Below are 17,015 nucleotides of genomic sequence, written 5' to 3'. Positions count from 1 at the left end.
GTGCTCCTGACACTGAATTTGTGCCATCTCCGATTCTTGTCTCTTCTTTCCATGAGCAGTTTAATTCACTATAATGGCACACAGATGTCCCAGCTGGAGAGGGGGGAAAGAAGATAATTTTCTGCTATTTTAATGAATTAGATCACAGAAATTCCAGCAAGAATCAAAGCTGATACACGTGAGGAGGGGCAAGACAAAAGGACTGAGGAAGGAATAGTAAATGCAGGAGGAAGAACAGAAGAGAACATCACACTTTTAGTCAGCAGCCACTTGTTAGAGCATCTCATCTCTGTGTGAAACTGCAGGATCAGTATGCATATACACATATGCACACACATCATCTTCATGTATTTGCTGCAGCCGTCATACTTCACCCCTTTGTAAACTACTTCCTGTTATTTTGTTGAGTCGCGAGGGATGATCCTTGGAAGTTCTTGTTTTGGCACGTATCTCCATGGATTCTTGTATAAATATTTTAGCTGAGAGGATTTCAGAATAGAAGTTAGTTCCAAACTGAAAATTAGGGTACATTGTTTTCTCTCTTCAGCTCCTAACCCAGAGACCTATTATAAAACTCAGTAAATATTTTACAATTTATATATTTATTTTTTTAAAAAATCATTAAAAATATAAATACTTTTGTGGCTAAATGAATATAGAAATAGCAGAGGTATTCAAAACTGATGCATAATGAGTTTTGTTGGAAGGCTTCTGTGTATTTTTTTAGTGTGAACTAGTCCTTATAGAGCTTGTATTTTCAAATCTCTTTTTATTTTGTTTACATTTGATTAAATTAATTTTATTTATTATTTTACTATATTTTGGAATAAATAATTCAACCACATACAGATGTTTGACTGAATACAAAATAGGGAAAATAGCTAAATTAGAAAGATAAGGGTATATGAGTTGACCAAAAAACCTCCAAAACCAACAAATTTCATGTATTTTAATTCTGCATTTTCAATTTCACAAAAGTGATGTATTAATATTTTTTCTATAAGTATAGATTTTCTTTCAGTTATAGTCAAAACAAGGTCAAGAACCCTATAAAGGAAACAAGTTTTGGTTTATTTGTTCAGACAAAAAAATTAATTACTTTACTTTCTTAGCAAATCCACAATCAAAACCAAAATTGTTCTTCTTCTCTAGATAATTCTCTTAATAAAATGTAAAGTAGTGTTGCTATACCTGAATTTGAGTCAAACAAGAGTTTATAACTACTGGAAAGTTTTAGCTAAAGAAAAAATATTTTACTGACAAACAGGTTAGTAATAATTGTAATAAAACCTATCACAATCTCTTGATAATGCAATAGAGACTTCAAAGGACGTTATGTTTCTATATCTGATATACTACACATAAGGAAAACATTACTCCTGCAAGATTATATGAAAACAGAATGCCTTATTATTGTATAAACAGTAGATTAGTGTATGTGTGAGGAAATTATGGAATAAGAATCAAAATTGAAACATCACTTAAAGTAGTAAAACATGAAAAAGTTTATCTACTCCTCACAATAATCAACAGTAAGATAGAGCCTCCTCTGCTACCTCTGATCCTGCTGCAGCCTTCAGGTCTAGAAGGAGAGTAGCTGAGATGGTTTAATTATTACTCATTATTTCTTGTGAGAAGCAGTGTTTATCAGCAGAGGTGTAGTATGATGCTAATATAATTACAAAGCTCTCAAAACCTAGCCCTTTAGTTCTTCATGATGCTGTAACAGGCAGCACACTCAGGAATTCTCTGGAAGTCTGCCTCGTTCCATAGAGCACAGTGCAACATCTAGTATTCAGAAATGAGAGATTTGAGGTTCCCCGTGCAATCTTCATCCCGAGCCCTCAGGTAAATGCATCGTTATACAATGTTATTTGAAAAATGATGCTCTCTTTGATTTTTTCCCATGAGGTTGTGCTTTAACAGGTCACTGAACGATTGATACTCATTGAATGAAGAACTATTTTATGTTTCCTTTAATCCCCATTCAGTGCATGGCCTCAAATATCATTTAGCACAGAGCATTCAAATCCCCTCACTTGAACAAGTGACAACCAATTTTTACCCCCTGATGTTAGAAGCTAAGGGCCTGACTGAGATCAGTAGTGGATGTGAACACTCAACACTTCTGCAAATCAGACCAAGTATTTCCAGAAAATGCCCAAATAAAATCATATATGAAAAACTTGATTAATGTAATTTAGGTTAGATATCACTTCTTCTGTCCAAGTCAGGCTATCACATGCAAGGCTTTCAAATTAGTTTCAGAAAAGCATTACCCTTGTCAGAGCAGAGGCAGAACTCAAACAGAACTGAAGAATTCAATTTCTTTTGTATTACTCCTCAAATAATAAATGTCTTCAGATAAAAAAAGAAGTGAAAAAGACTGCCAATATTCTTTTTAGACAACATTGGAGAAATCCTCAATAAAGATCAAAGCATGAAAGCTTCTAAGGAGAACTTTGATATTAAGAAATGTGGTTCTTTACCTCATCTGAATAATTTCTGTCTGATATAAAGGAGTTCCAAGTCTTCATCTGATTTTAGAGTTAATATCTAATCTGAGCTAAAATTATTTCTATTCATATGCAACAGGAATTAATACTGTATGTGCCCACTTGAAGTAGAGAGAACTTTGCTTTATTTACACCTTTGCTTTCAGAGCAACCTAATGGCATGATTAAGTCTTGCCTGTTAGTGTGTCCTGAACACCTCAGAAGAGGTGATCACATTCACAATGTCTGTTGGGACACTGTAGTTTAGACTAATACCTACACTGTGCCCAGGAAAGATTGAGGGAGCACTAGTTAGTCATGGGCAGAAGAGTTTCATGATGAGAGTGTTGAGATACTGGAACGGGTTGCCCAGAGAAGTTGTGGATGCCCCCATCATTGGAAGTGGTCAAGGCGAGGTTGGATGGGGCTTTGAGAAACCTGGTCTAGTGAAAGATGTCCCTGCTCATGGCAGGGAGGTTGGACTAGATGATCTTTGAGGTCCCTTCCAACCCAAACAATTCTGTGATTCTACGATTCTATGATTCATTGTTGTTACTTTTAATAGTGTAGATTCTCAAGCAGGAACTGGTGTGAAGTGCCACTGTTCAATTTGCTAGTACAGACATAACCAAACTGCTTGTTTCCCATGAATACTCAATTAATATCAAAACTTAGCCCATAATGGTAAAGGCTGAATCCGAAGAAGCACACTGCACTGATGCCAGCACACAGAAAGCATATGGGCACTTAGCCAGAAATTGTGGTATGCGATACACCTCTCAACTGGTAAAGCTCAAATGAAACATTCCTCAGAAGAAGCACTGTGTTGTTTTTTGTGGGACTGGGAGGGATCATTCTGTCTTCTTAGTTGAGTAGTGATGTCCAGCCTCTCTATTGGTGAACTCAAATAGATGACTTAAAAGCCCTTCCCCTGGCCATGGAGTTGCATTTTGTGTACCATAAAAATGAATGACCATGTGTTTAGGGACCTCTTTCCTGGATTTTGTATCTTTTGTGTTGGATATAATATCCAGATTTGTGGGACTGAAAATGAAATTTCCTTGACAGTACTGTTTTTTAATTTTCTCCAAGGAGCACACCTGTAATATTACTAAAACTTCTGTTACATTTTGACATTTGCTGTGTGTTGGAGATATTATATTCGAGTCCTATTCCCTGATAAATAAGACCTAGAAATAAGTAAGAATGAAACAAATCTGTTTACTTTCAGCAGTAACCATGTGCACCTCTCTTTTTCACATGCAGCTCAGGTTGCCTGTCCTTCAGAAATTCCAGTTAAATAGTCATTTAACATGTAAGGAGCAATTTTACACTGTATCCACAAACTTGTAGATCTGCCACTACTGCAAACTCCAATATTGTCCATGGGAAGCCCCACCTGCACAGGATGAATGCCAGAGAGTGAAGTACTTAATGTAGGGGCATCCCCTTTGATGTACACGTGTGGGCCACAGGATTGCAGTCTGATCCCCCATTCAGAATTTGTTGCCATTTCTGAATTTTTGTACTATAGTGAAAAAGTTTTGAACACTACAGAAAAAAGCATGTATAATACACTGGTTATAAGCTTGCTTCCCAAACCAGCCTTACAACTAAATTAGCCACTAAGTCATATTTCACTTTCTCATTTTCTTCAATTAAAACAAAAACAGCATTGCTGGTAAAGAACATATTCCTGTCTAGTATGCAGTAGCATAGAAATCATACAGCTAAATTAAAACTCTGAAAAAACTGGTTGCTTAAAATAGTCTCTGTGTGTCATGATCATATTAGCCTTATCTTTGTTAGGGTAATGGGAAGATTTGAGACTATTTAGCTGTACCTTGTAGAGTTCACATAGATCTGAAAATATTTGTCTGTATTGTGTGTCTGGGAAATAGCTGTTTATTAGAAATATAGATAATGAAAGATCTGCTTTGAATATGCTTTTATTGTTACTCTTCTTTTACTCTTTTAATAATGTACAATTTAATTCATATAATAATTCAATATTTCAGCCAGGAGTTTTGCAGACTTCAAAATTCGGAACTCTAGATATGCCAGATAGAATGGTACTACATGTATAATATTTCATTTAAAAAAAGAAAACCAACCCCCAAAGCACTATTTCTAGGAGATGAGTTTGTGTATTTGGACATATGAGTCATCAGTTAAGTGATATGAACTGCAGCCTATATATAATAAAAACTTTTAGATTTAGCATAGCAAATTAAATAAATATTCTTGGTATTCCACTTATGGTTTTATTTTTTCTTTTCCTTATAATTATATCACAATGGTTTCTATAGGTACACTCAAATTCTAAGTAGCTTTGAAATAGCAAATTCCAGTTCATAGAAATATTTAGAGTGCCTGATCTAAGGAGTTTTTAAAATACACTATGCTCTAAAATGGTCTAAAGAGTGTATGGAAGAGTCTGTAAAATATAAAAGTCCATTTGAATGAGATGTAGAAACATATACAGGGCTGAATGTTTTGACCAACACCTGTAAGAACTATTAAATGCCAGTCCCAATATTTTGAAATTTATAAATCCTCCTTTAAACAATCTATCATTCTTTTCAATAAAAGCTGTTAAAATAATTTAAGTAGAGTTTTGTTGTTCCTTATTTTTTTAACAGCTGGATGAAGAAAATGAGACTATAAGTGAGAACAGAAATTTCTCTGATGTATTTTATATGTCCTAATGAAGGAAAAAATAAAGAACGTTTGATTAAGAATTTATATATTTCAGTATGTTGGTGTTATTCCATTACAGAAATAAAAGAGACTCAGCCAGGACTCTAAATAGACTACTCCAGACAGGATACTAACATGAAAGGTTTCCTAGTAATCTAAGATATTTAATGAAACTTTGAAATTGTATATTGCAATGAAAAAGGCATCTATATCACTACATTGATTCATTTCAGAGAGAGAAAATCTCATTTCAGGGTTTTTTTTTGTTTTTTAGCTCTGATAATATGTACTATGTCTACTCTAGTATTGGCAAATATAACCTCACACAAGTTATTCTAAGCTAAGAATTTCTGATATTGATCAGTTTGGGTTTTGTTTCAAATAATCAACATTTCTGAAAGGGAAAAACTACATTTCTTGTAGTTCTCTGGAGTTATTCAGAAAGAAAAAAAAAAGTTTAAATCTGAAACTTGGGGTAAGGTCATACAAAAAAATGCCACCTGGTAAACTAAGACATGAATTTACAGCATATCAGGTACTCTGTGGTAACTACTCGAGCGTGATCACATTAACAAATGATGTGGTGCAATGATAGACTATTGTATGACCCAATGTGGTCTAAGGGCCCGTTGCCTATATTGTTCAGATTCTTTGTGTGCGCTCTTTCTACACAATATCCATAGTTAATGCAAGCTAGCTAGCCTGTATTTAGTTGTGATTAAACATCATTTTTTATTAAATATGTATAGGAGTTAATGCACACAAACCAGTTCTAGCAGGATAGTTAGTAACTAATAATTTACCACCCCAGCTTAACATTAGCTAATGCCCATAAGTCTTATTTATCCTTCTTAACACCTGAGATCTGTTTTCCTGTGAGTTAACTGACACTAGCAGGCAGTCAGATAACAAAATTTTGTCATAATGGAATTTGCTTATTTTTTGCTGAATGATTCGACACATGCATGCATACATACACACGGCACGTGCGTACACACGTGCACGAGATTACTTTTCTTCTTTAGTTCACAAAAAAGTAGTTTGGACATACAAATTTTGACCATGAAATGGCTAGCTGTAATGGAAAAGAAAACATTTCTCCCAGGATAATAGTTACTAAACTAGTAATAAATTGAGATTAGGTAACAGTGAATCATTGTACAACAATATATTTTGGCTATTTTGCTGGGGAGTTTTCTTCTCTTTTAAGTATAGTACACAGGAATTTTTCAGCCATTTACATTAGATTCTTTTTTTTCTTTTTCCAGGTTGACTGGTATGAATCTACCTTCTCCTGTTATCAGCAGTAAGAACTGGTTACGACTCCATTTTACATCTGACAGCAACCACCGACGAAAGGGATTTAATGCTCAGTTCCAAGGTAAGAAACAATATAGAAGTGCAGTGAAAAAATCCTTTACCTTTAAGCATTGCTAAAGTGGTGGTGACAGAGATTTTTGTTTAAATATCAGGGATGTAGTAAAGAGCTGACTCATACTATCACTGCTCCTACACTGAGTAGCTGTTATCTTTTTGTGATCAAGTATGTCTAGGGGTTTACTTTTGGAAAAAGTATCTGTGCTTCACATTGCAGTTTGCTTTAAGTACGTATTTGCTTGCTCACTTTTTCTATAATAAATTGCTTTGCATTCAGTCTGATCTTTGCTGGAATGCAACTTGCAGAAAGTCAATTGCATACAAAGGCATGCCCCTATCTAAACATTGTTTTCCTTCATTACTCAAAATCTAACTCTTATCCGGTAGTTACGTTCATCATTTGGGAATTGAACTCATCCCTAGCATAGCACAAATCATATTTCAGGCTTCTGCATAGATTTACATATACAACTTTAAAAGAAGACAAGAGGATGTCAGTGTTGGTGTCAATTGCTGCTTATGTTCACCAAGATACTCATTAAAATGCAGATTTTTAGAATGGAATCTTTATTGATTTTTGTACTTCATAAATCATTACTCAAGATCAAAATAGAAGAGCTTCTTAATTTATCTGTACTTTTAAATTCTGTGCTTACATAAGCAATCATTTTACCCCACACATCATCAAATCATTTATGAGTTTAGACCTTCCTTTTTGCCTGAAACTGTAGGGTCTGTATCACTTTAGAAATGACAAATACACTTCAACAGCTATATGTTTCTAGTGATGATGACATTAATGTGTAATGCATATAAAAGCATTTGACATACATAGTTCTCTTCTGTTAAAAAAGGTTTTGACAATTTTAGTAAAAAATAGAAATCTGTGAAATTCCATTTGATTTTGGCAACTCAACATGAGTATGTATTCTATGATCCTTTGCACTCATAAGTTATTTGAAAAAGCTTACTGAGGATGCATATATAATACCACTATTGGTGACTATGAATCTAAATGCACTGCTTATGTTAACTCTGTGTCTTACGCCTATTAACCAGAGATCACAAAAACAATGTGGCTCATCTTGCTGATGCACCAGAAATGTAAGAATCAACAGAATAACAAAGGAAAATTTGGGATAGAGTAACCAACACTGAAAACTACTTTTTTGTTCTTTTTCAATATATCTTATCTCTAGCCAAATACTCACTATGGAATTAATGTGACCTTATTTTCTGGCAGAAAACCCTGGCAGTGATAGGACACCTCTAATGTCTGACTGTATTCAGGCACAATTCTTATACTTGTCCTCCTGGCAAATCCTGTAGTGTATGCTATATGACTTTGAGACCTCTGACAAACATTTTCCTTATGGGCAACTATTCCCAATAGTTTAAACAGACTATTCCAGAATACCTAATTATAGTTGGGATTGATGTGTAGTTGAACTATCCTGTCTTTGAGACAGTTAAATTAAATACACAGATTTTTCTGAAATAATCATTAAACACTTATTTTACTAACAGTTGAGTACCCATTACTAGTCTGACCAAAACCCACTAATCTTCTTGATTCTTCTTCTATTTTCCTAGGGTTCCTAGATACGGGGAGCATACTTAGGACATTCAGGACTCTGCTTTCCTACATTATTTAGACTGCTTGCTTCTTTTGCTTCTTGCTTAGAAGGAAGACTCCCTTATAATCAGTCCGTGCTGTCTTTTTGTGATTGTTTGCTTGGTTCATTCATAAAATGATTTACTTGCGTGTAGTGATAAAGCTATATAATTATGCTGGACAAGAATAATAATCTCCATTGTTTTGGGGAAATAGGGAAGTCAGTAATTTTGATTGCAGGCCTTAGATATTAAATTAAAGCAGGCTATTACACCTTGCCATATAGTAAGTTATTGTATTCTAGACTTCTTATAGGACATGGATTTTTTTTAATAGCTGTCAGGTATAAATGTTATTGACAAAACAAAATTACAAAAACATATTCCTCAAAAAGTGGGAGCTTGTGCATTTGCAGATTCTATTGCAAGGGCTGTGGTGGGTTGACCTTGGCTGGACACCAGGTGCCCACCAAGCTGCTCTATCGCTCCGCTCCTCAGCTGGACAGGGGAGAGAAAATATAATGCAAGGCTCACGGGGCGAGATAAGGACAGGGAGAGATCCCTCACCAATTACTGTCATGGGCAAAACAGACTCACCTCAGGGAAGGGGGTTGTGGTCAGTTCATCACACGTTGTCTCTGTCACTCCTTCCTCCTCAGGGGGAGGACTCCTCACACTCTTCCCCTTCTCCAGTGTGGGGTCCTTCCCATGGGAGACAGTCCTCCACCATCTCTTCAACGTGAGTCCTTCCCACAGACTGCAGTTCTTCACAAACTGCTCCTAGCATGGGTCTCTTCCACAGGGTGCAGTCCTTCAGGAACAGACTGAGCCAGCATGGGTCCCCCATGGGGTCACAAGTCCTGCCAGCAAACCTGCTCCACCATGGAGTTCCCATGGGGTCACAGCCTCCTTTAGGCATCCACGTGCTCTGGTGTGGGGTCCTCCACAGGCTGCAGGTGGATATCTGCTCTGCCATCAACCTCCATGGGCTGCAGGGGGCCAGCCTGCCTCACCATGGTCTTCTCAATGGGCTGCAGGGAAATCTGTACTCTGGAGCCTGGAGCACCTCCTCCCCCTCCTTCTTCACTGATCTTGGTGTCTGCACAGTTTTTCCTCTCACATATTCTCACTCCTCTCTCTGGCTGCTGTTGTGCCGCAGTTCTTTCCCGTTCTTAACTCTGTTATCCCAGAGGCGCCACCACTGTCGCTGATGGGTTCGGCCTTGGCCAGTGGCGGGTCCGTCTTGGAGCCGGCTGGCATTGGCTCTGTCAGACACAGGGTAAGCTTCTAGCAGCTTCTCACAGAAGCCACCCCTGTAGCCACCCCCTGCTACCGAAACCTTGACACGCAAACCCAATACACAAATATATGTTTAGTATTTTTAATGGCAATTTATTTGTTTTGATCTCACACATCTTTTGTGGTTTCATTGGGAATTAGGTTGAGAAGGACTGGAATTCCTCAGTCCTGGAAGTCACTACAGGTAATACATGGTGTATCATACAAGATTTATTCACCATTTCCTTTCCCATGCAGATAAGCAGCTGCTTCTGGCCCTACTCAGTCATTTGGGCAAATGCAAAAGAATGCCTATTTAATATGTGCCTCAGACTTCTTATTTCAATAGTATAAAAGCCTCTTTTGAAATTTGTGTATTTATTTCTTTTGAGAAGTGTTTTTGTAATATTAAATTTAATCATTTTTATGGTAGAAAAAACATGTAATAATGAATTATAAACTTAATGAACTTAAGTTATGAACTGATGAAGGCTAGAACTATGCAGGTTTAACTCAGTTTTAGAATGTTGAAAGGCTGACTGAAGCAGATTAAATTAACATTTTTTTGCTCTTCTACTTTGGCCTGTCTTTACAGGTGAGAGATTTAATCCTGATACTCTTAGTTGTGCTTCCAAAAAGTAGCAATCATCGAATTAATTTAAAATGAAATAGTTGCCTATTGTTACTTACTCTTTTGAGACTCTAAATTCTACTCTAGTTTGAAACAAGTCACATTGCTTCTACTAAGCAAAAATTGCTTCATTTTTTGAAGTTCATCATATTTACCTTAAAATAATCCCAAATATTATTTAATAACAATGACATACAGCCAATCCCATTGTTAGTTCTGCTGGCACCTCGGCATATGAGCCCTTGAGGCTGCAGCCCCACTCCAGTTGCTGCTGCTCAGACCTACGTGTGAGCACACACAGACACACAAGTGGGTCTCAGTCAACTCCCAGGCCCCATAGTCTTCCCAGCAGTTGGCTGGGACCTTCAGTAGCCATGTCCTCTGGGTGCCTCACTCAGCTCCAGGGAGGGCAGTGTAGAGATTGTGTCTCTCCATTGCGTATTTGGGTTCCCATGTTTGCCCAGGACCCTCTGAGTTTCTTCTGGGCTTGTGGAGGTGGGCCTGTGATGGGCTAATGGCTCCTGTGATGATCGTGGGAGGTGCTGGGGCAAAGTGGTGTTTGTCTCTCCCATCTACTGTCATCTCCCTGTGCTCCTTTGTGTGAGCTTCTTATTGCCTAACCTAACACGTCTATCAAAATCACTGGCTTTTAAAAAGCAAGTCAGTATGGGAGTCAGCACAACACACCACTTTAAGCAACAGCATATGAGACTTTTTTTCCTTTTCTTAGTGAGAATTCAGATTATGAAGCTTTTTCTACAGTTAGCATACAGGTATTTTAATTATTCTTTTCAACTCATATCAAATTTATATCATATTTTTTACCATGTTATCATGGCTATATTATTGCTGAAACATGGCCTTTTCCAATCTACCAAACCCAATAATAGCAAACAGCCCATTTAATTTTCTTTATTTGCTTTTTGAACAGGCAAACAGAATTATTATAATTTATTTAATTAAAATATTGGAACTACCAATTAGATTTAAAACTATGCCTAGTTCATTTATTTGTTCAGCAAATTTTTCAAATTTAGACCTTTATAACTTGCAATATTTTGCAATATTTAGTGCCCTGATTTTTAACATGGTCAAGAAAACCAGCTCACTAACATAAAAATTAAAGCAATGTATCTAGTTTTAAAGTGCTTGGCAAGCTGAATGTATAACTAAAACAATATAGTATAAAAGGCATATCTAACTGGTGGGTGTTTGGATTTCTCCTTTCCTTGGGGCTTTTTTTCCTTCCCCCCCCTCCCCCGCTCCCCCTTGTTACTTTGGTTTGGGTTTTGATCCTTTGATGTTGATTTCACCAATAAAAATAGTTATGCCTCAATTTCCCAGTGAACCTCTGGAAATTTTTTTATACTTTCAGAGTTTCTGGACAGAAGGAGACCTGTTTAAATGGCCCTGAAAATCACCAGAACAAATTACAGTGCAATGACATGCTTTGCCTTGTCTGCTTCATGTCTGCCATATCAGCCACGCTAGTCTCAGGGAAATCAAAACTCCCAGTGGATATAATTGGACTCAGTTCTTGTTCTGCCTTGTTCTGTGATGGTATTGCCATAGGGGGAAAGTTGTTACACTCAGTTGTGAACTGCTTTTTTTTTTCATCCCTCTGCCCTCACCTATGCTGATATACAAAGACTCTTTGCGTATATTCAGTGGGAGTTGCAGAGTGTATGATTTGTCTTATGCCAGTGCTTCATAAATGCATAAATTCCCCAGAGGTGAAGTAACATTAAAAGTCTCACTATGAGATGAAAAACTAGCGTTTTCCAGCAACAGAGCTTATCACTGTATACAGAATGACTTAAAAGGTGTGATAATGAATCCCCTGCTTTTGTGTATTTATGGATAGTATGTATACTATGCATAGTATGTATACTATGCATGTTTAGCTTTCGCTTATTTCCAGAACAATAGAAGAAGGTTGTTTTAATAGCTTTGGTTTTCATTTTAAGAGAAAAAATCACAATACCTTTTTCTATACTTTTTTTCCTATACTAACTGCAACTGATCTGTGTAACTTATTTATTTCAAAATTCCTAGAAAGAGAGTAAAATAAGAAAGTTTCCAAAGCAAAACCTGATTAATGGATATGCTCCACTTTTACAGTAAGAATCAGATCTCTACTGTAGAATGTTTCAAATTAAATATGCTATTTTTGGCAAGTTATGAGAGAGGTTCAAGGAGGTATTATGTATTTTGATCATTATGTACCAGAAGTTATCTATCTGCTGTGTTTGACTACCTTCAATAATTCAGGATTTAACAAACAGATAATCCTGAAGTCAAACAATGAATATAATAGAGGCTGCTGAAATAAATGTGTGCTAATGGAAAACCATGAGTGAAATAATGTAAAATCAACTGCTAGGTAAAGTAGTTCTTTCAATGAATTTTTGTGATTCAGTGAGTCTGCATATAAATGCATGTCTATCCTTCCCACACATTCTTTAAAACCTTGGAAATGGTGTTTGAAATAAGTTAAAAGAATTTGTGGTATTTCCTTGATGCATAGTACTTTTAGTCAGGGGTTTCAATTATAATTGTCTCTTACAGTAAATTTAGAAAAGAAAATTAGTAAAAGCACTTGATGAAATCAAAAAGTCAGAATAAACAGGGCAACCTGTTCCAGAGTTTCACCACTCTCATTGTAAAAAATTTCTTCCTTATATCTAGTCTAAAGCTACCCTCTTTTAGTTTAAAAACATTACCCCTTATGCTCTCACAACAGGCCTTCCTAAATGTTTGTCCCCGTCTTTCTTATAAGCCCCCTTTAAGTACTGAAAGGCTGCAATAAGGTCTCCATAGAGCCTTCTCCTCTCCAGGCTGAACAACCCCATCTCTCTCAGCTTGTCATCATAGCAGAGGTGCTCCAGCCCTCTGATCATTTTTGTGGCCCTCCTCTGGACCCACTCCAACAGGTCCATGTCTTTCCTGTGCTGATGGTTCCAGACTACTGCAGGTGGGATCTCACCAGAGCAGAGCAGAGGGGCAGAACCACCTCCCTCCACCTGCTGGTCACACTTCTTTTGATGCAGCCCAGGATGCACGGCTCATGTCCAACTATTCAGCCACCAATACCCTCAAGTCCTTCTCCTCAGGGCTGCTCTTAATCCATTCTCCTTCCAGCCTGTAGCTGTGCTTGGGATTGCCCTAACCCATGTGCAGGACCTTGCATTTGGCCTTGTTGAACCTCATGAGGTTCACATGGGCCCACTTCTCAAGTTTGTCCAGGTCTATTGGATGGCATCCCGTCCCTCAGGCATCTCAATCACACCACTCAGCTTGGTGTCATCTGCAAACTTGGTGAGGGTGCACTCAATCCCACTATGTCATTGATTAAGATATTAAACAGTACTGGTCCCAGTACAGACCCCTGAAGGACACCACTTGCCACCAATCTCCATCTGGACATTGAGCCATCGACTACTACCTTCTGGATGCAACCATCCAACCAGTTCCTCATTCACTGAACAGCCCGCCCATCAAATCCATCTCTCTCCAATTTAGAGAGAAGGATGTTGTGGGGGACAGTGTCAGAGGCCTTACAGAAATCCAGATAGACGACATCCATAGCTCTTCCCTTGTCCATTAATATAGTCACTTCATCATAGAAGGTGACTAGGTTGGTCAGGCAGGACTTTCCCTTAGTGAAGCCATGCTGGCTGTCTCAAATCACCTCCCTGTCCTCCATGTGCCTTAGCATAGCTTCTAGGAGGGTCTGTTCCATGATCTTCCCAGGCACAGAGGTGAGGCTGACAGGTTGATAGTTCCCAGGGTTCTCCTTTCTACCCTTTTTAAAAATGGGTGCAATGTTTCCATTTTTCCAGTCACCAGGGACTTCACCTGGCTGCCGTGACTTTTCAAATATCATGAAGAGTGGCTGGGCAACTACATCAGCCACTTCCCTCAGGACTCTGGTATGCATCTCATCAGGTCCCATAGACATATATGTTCAGGTTCCTCAGGTGGTCACAAACCTGATCTTCTCTTAAAGATTTCCCGCTAAATAGTACTGAGACAATAATTTGTATTTTTTTTAATTTTGTTATAAAGAAACTAATCCAATCTCATTATGAAAATATCAAGTAGATAATCCACCATCTCTCTTGATCGTTCTTTTCTGTGGTTAACATGACCATTGTTAAATATGTAGTCCTGTCTCCTCAATTGTATCAGTCCGGTTTGATCTTCCTGTGTCCAGTAGTGGCATTATGTTTTCCTGCAACAGTGTAAAAAGTCTTTTTTTAACCTTGTAATTCCTGTTTTTGAAGCACCAAGTCACCTGTCAATCTCCTAGATAAACTAAGGAGGTTGAGCTCTTTACATATCTCATTGGAAGTAATTTTCACCAGTTACTGCATTTTTATTGTGAGTTGGTGCTATTTGAAACTTCCAGTGGCCACTTACCTGATTTTAGCTATCTTAAAATATTGAAATATCAGACTAACTAGAACTGGATCTACAGATAAAACTACATTTAACTTCTCCCCCCATCCATTTATGTTTTTCCTATTGCTATTTTTTCTAAAAAAAAAAAAAAAATCACAAACACTTAGGAAATCAATTAGCTAGGTCATGTTAAACTGCGTGATGTACCTTAGGGTCATAAATAAGTTTTCTTAACTGCATTTGTACACCTGTCATGGCTGCTGTAAATACACTATGCTTGTTCGTTTATCTTTTTTCTTCCCTTGGGTTTTGTTTTTTTCTTTCACATTGTGTGTTTCTTCCTGACTTTGATCCTGTAATTGCAGATTTCCCCACATCCTATCAGTACAGTCACTGTTGTATCGGAAAGTCATTTAAGAGTCTTATTTTGACTTGTTTAGATTTGAGTAAGGGTGTATTAAAATATTTTCCCAGAACTTTTGTTTAGTATAATTGATTTACATTTCAAGGACATTTATTCAGCTACATGGTAAAATCTGAAAAAGTCTGCAATGGGATAAGTTCTTGGAGAATGCTTGTTTATGAAGTAGGAAGGAATATATCTTCTATTAAAAGTAATATTGTTTTGGCCTAAGCTCCATATATGACTGTTGATTGTGAATAGCTCCCTTTTTAGAAATTAACGTACACCATCTTTTTCCAGTCTGATTTTCAGTCTGTATTAAGACTTGAGTCTCTTAATGTATCTTACATTGGAACGTGAGAATATAAAATACCTACCACCATTAATCACTGGGCTGTATTTTCTCATTTCTAAATTTAGGTTCTTTAATCAGAAAGGAGAATTTTAATCCAATAAAAACTATAATAATGAAATCAATATTTGACATCTTACCTTCCCACACACTGAATATATATTTAGCCTCTCTGAAAAAAGCTTTGATTTTTTTTTTGCGTATATACTTTTGTCCCTGTACTAAAATTATAAGGTATTCTTTATTAGCTTAATGTTAGTCTATACCATGTGATAAGGAAAGAGCAGGAGAAAACATTCAAACTGTTTCCTTGTGAATGTGGCATGTACAGCCTCTAAGAACTAGCTGCTTAAAATAGCTGCTCCTGTGATGTCTCTTTAAAATTCATAATCAAAGTAATTTGGCATATATATTGAGTTCAGCATATCCTTAAGATAAAACTCTCTCTATTCCTCCCATTTTTAGAGCCTTGAAGCTTTTTCTTTTTCAGTACCTGACAATAGAAATAATTTTTGGATTTATTGTTAAAACTGCTATCTCATAATGGCAACACACATGCTTAAGCCCATCCTGTCTGTTCTGGTGTCACAAAATATTTCTTTTTGTCAAAATTTAAAGCAAAGCCCAAAAGTTGACTTAGAGTGACTGACGTGGTTTAGCCCCAGCCGGTAGCTAAGTGCCACGCGCCGCTCGCTCACCCCTCCCCCGGCGGGATGGGGAGGAGAACGGAAAAACAAGGGCAAAGCCTCGAGGGTTGGGATAAGGACAGTTTACTGGGACAGCAAGGGAGAGGGAAACAATCAACAACAGTGCTGATAACAGATAATAACAATGGGTGATAACAGAGAACGATTTTACCTATCCGACGACGGACCGACCGGACGCTCGACCCGTCCCGGAGCCATGCCGAACCCATCCCTGCCCGCCTAGCCCCCTTTTATGGTGAGCATGACGTCACATGGTATGGAATAGCCCCCGGCCAGCTTGGCTCACCTGTCCTGGCTCCTTGGGAAATTAACTCTATCCTTGCCAGAACCAGGACAGTAACAAAAAAGAAAATATGGGTATCTGAAAGAACTGTACTTACTAATAGTACAGAAGAATCGGACCCTAGGATAAAGCTCTGTCCTCAAGACTCTCAGTCCAAAGTTTAGCTAGGATTTCTCAGTGCCAACAGAGTGAGCTGTTTGACAAAGACTCAGATTACGTACAGATTTTTTTTTTAACACAAGGCCATTCCATTAAAAAAATCTTACTACTAAGCCACCATATAGGAGCATATTATTATGAACCCTTGATTTTTAGGCATTTTCAGAAGAAATAAGAAAGAACTCATTAAAGATGGAAGCCTGCACTTACTTCCAATCAGGTTGCTACAGGTAATACTTCTTTCTTGAGTGTCTAGTAAAGTTTCTATGTTGCTAAGAAGGCTCAGGTGTAGCTGCTTCGTGACGTTAGCACTAAGCAGATGCCAATCTAGTGACAGCTGTTCATTCTTTGGCTTTTGTTTGGCATGGTGTTGTCTCACTAGAACTATTCAAAATACTGTATTTGTGGTTGAAAAGAAGTGTATCATCTCAGTATACATTTGTATGCATGTCACTAGTTTTCCCCAAATTACCTGAAAAACAAAAGATGACATTTAATTTACATGTTGAAATACTTCCAAAGCAGGGAACATTCCCCCAGACCAAGGAACATTCTGCCAGACTTGGTAGCTACAATTTGTCAAGAATCATGTTATGCTCACTCAATGCCAGG

The 17,015-nt window shown here is 37.5% G+C and overlaps 1 protein-coding gene across 1 annotated transcript in view; it reads left to right on the top strand.

The window, feature by feature from the left end:
* The window catches only part of CSMD1 (CUB and Sushi multiple domains 1), a 1,232,729-nt gene that overhangs the window by 737,551 nt on the left and 478,163 nt on the right, over positions 1-17,015 (top strand). Inside the window, exon 6 of the mRNA XM_075747278.1 lies at positions 6,464-6,576. Coding sequence (XP_075603393.1) covers positions 6,464-6,576 — 113 coding nt within the window. The remainder of the gene's footprint in view (positions 1-6,463; positions 6,577-17,015) is intronic.

The sequence above is a fragment of the Balearica regulorum genome, chromosome 3 (assembly GCF_011004875.1).
Source record: "Balearica regulorum gibbericeps isolate bBalReg1 chromosome 3, bBalReg1.pri, whole genome shotgun sequence".
NCBI lineage: Eukaryota > Metazoa > Chordata > Aves > Gruiformes > Gruidae > Balearica > Balearica regulorum.
This window is presented reverse-complemented; position numbering and strand designations above follow the sequence as displayed.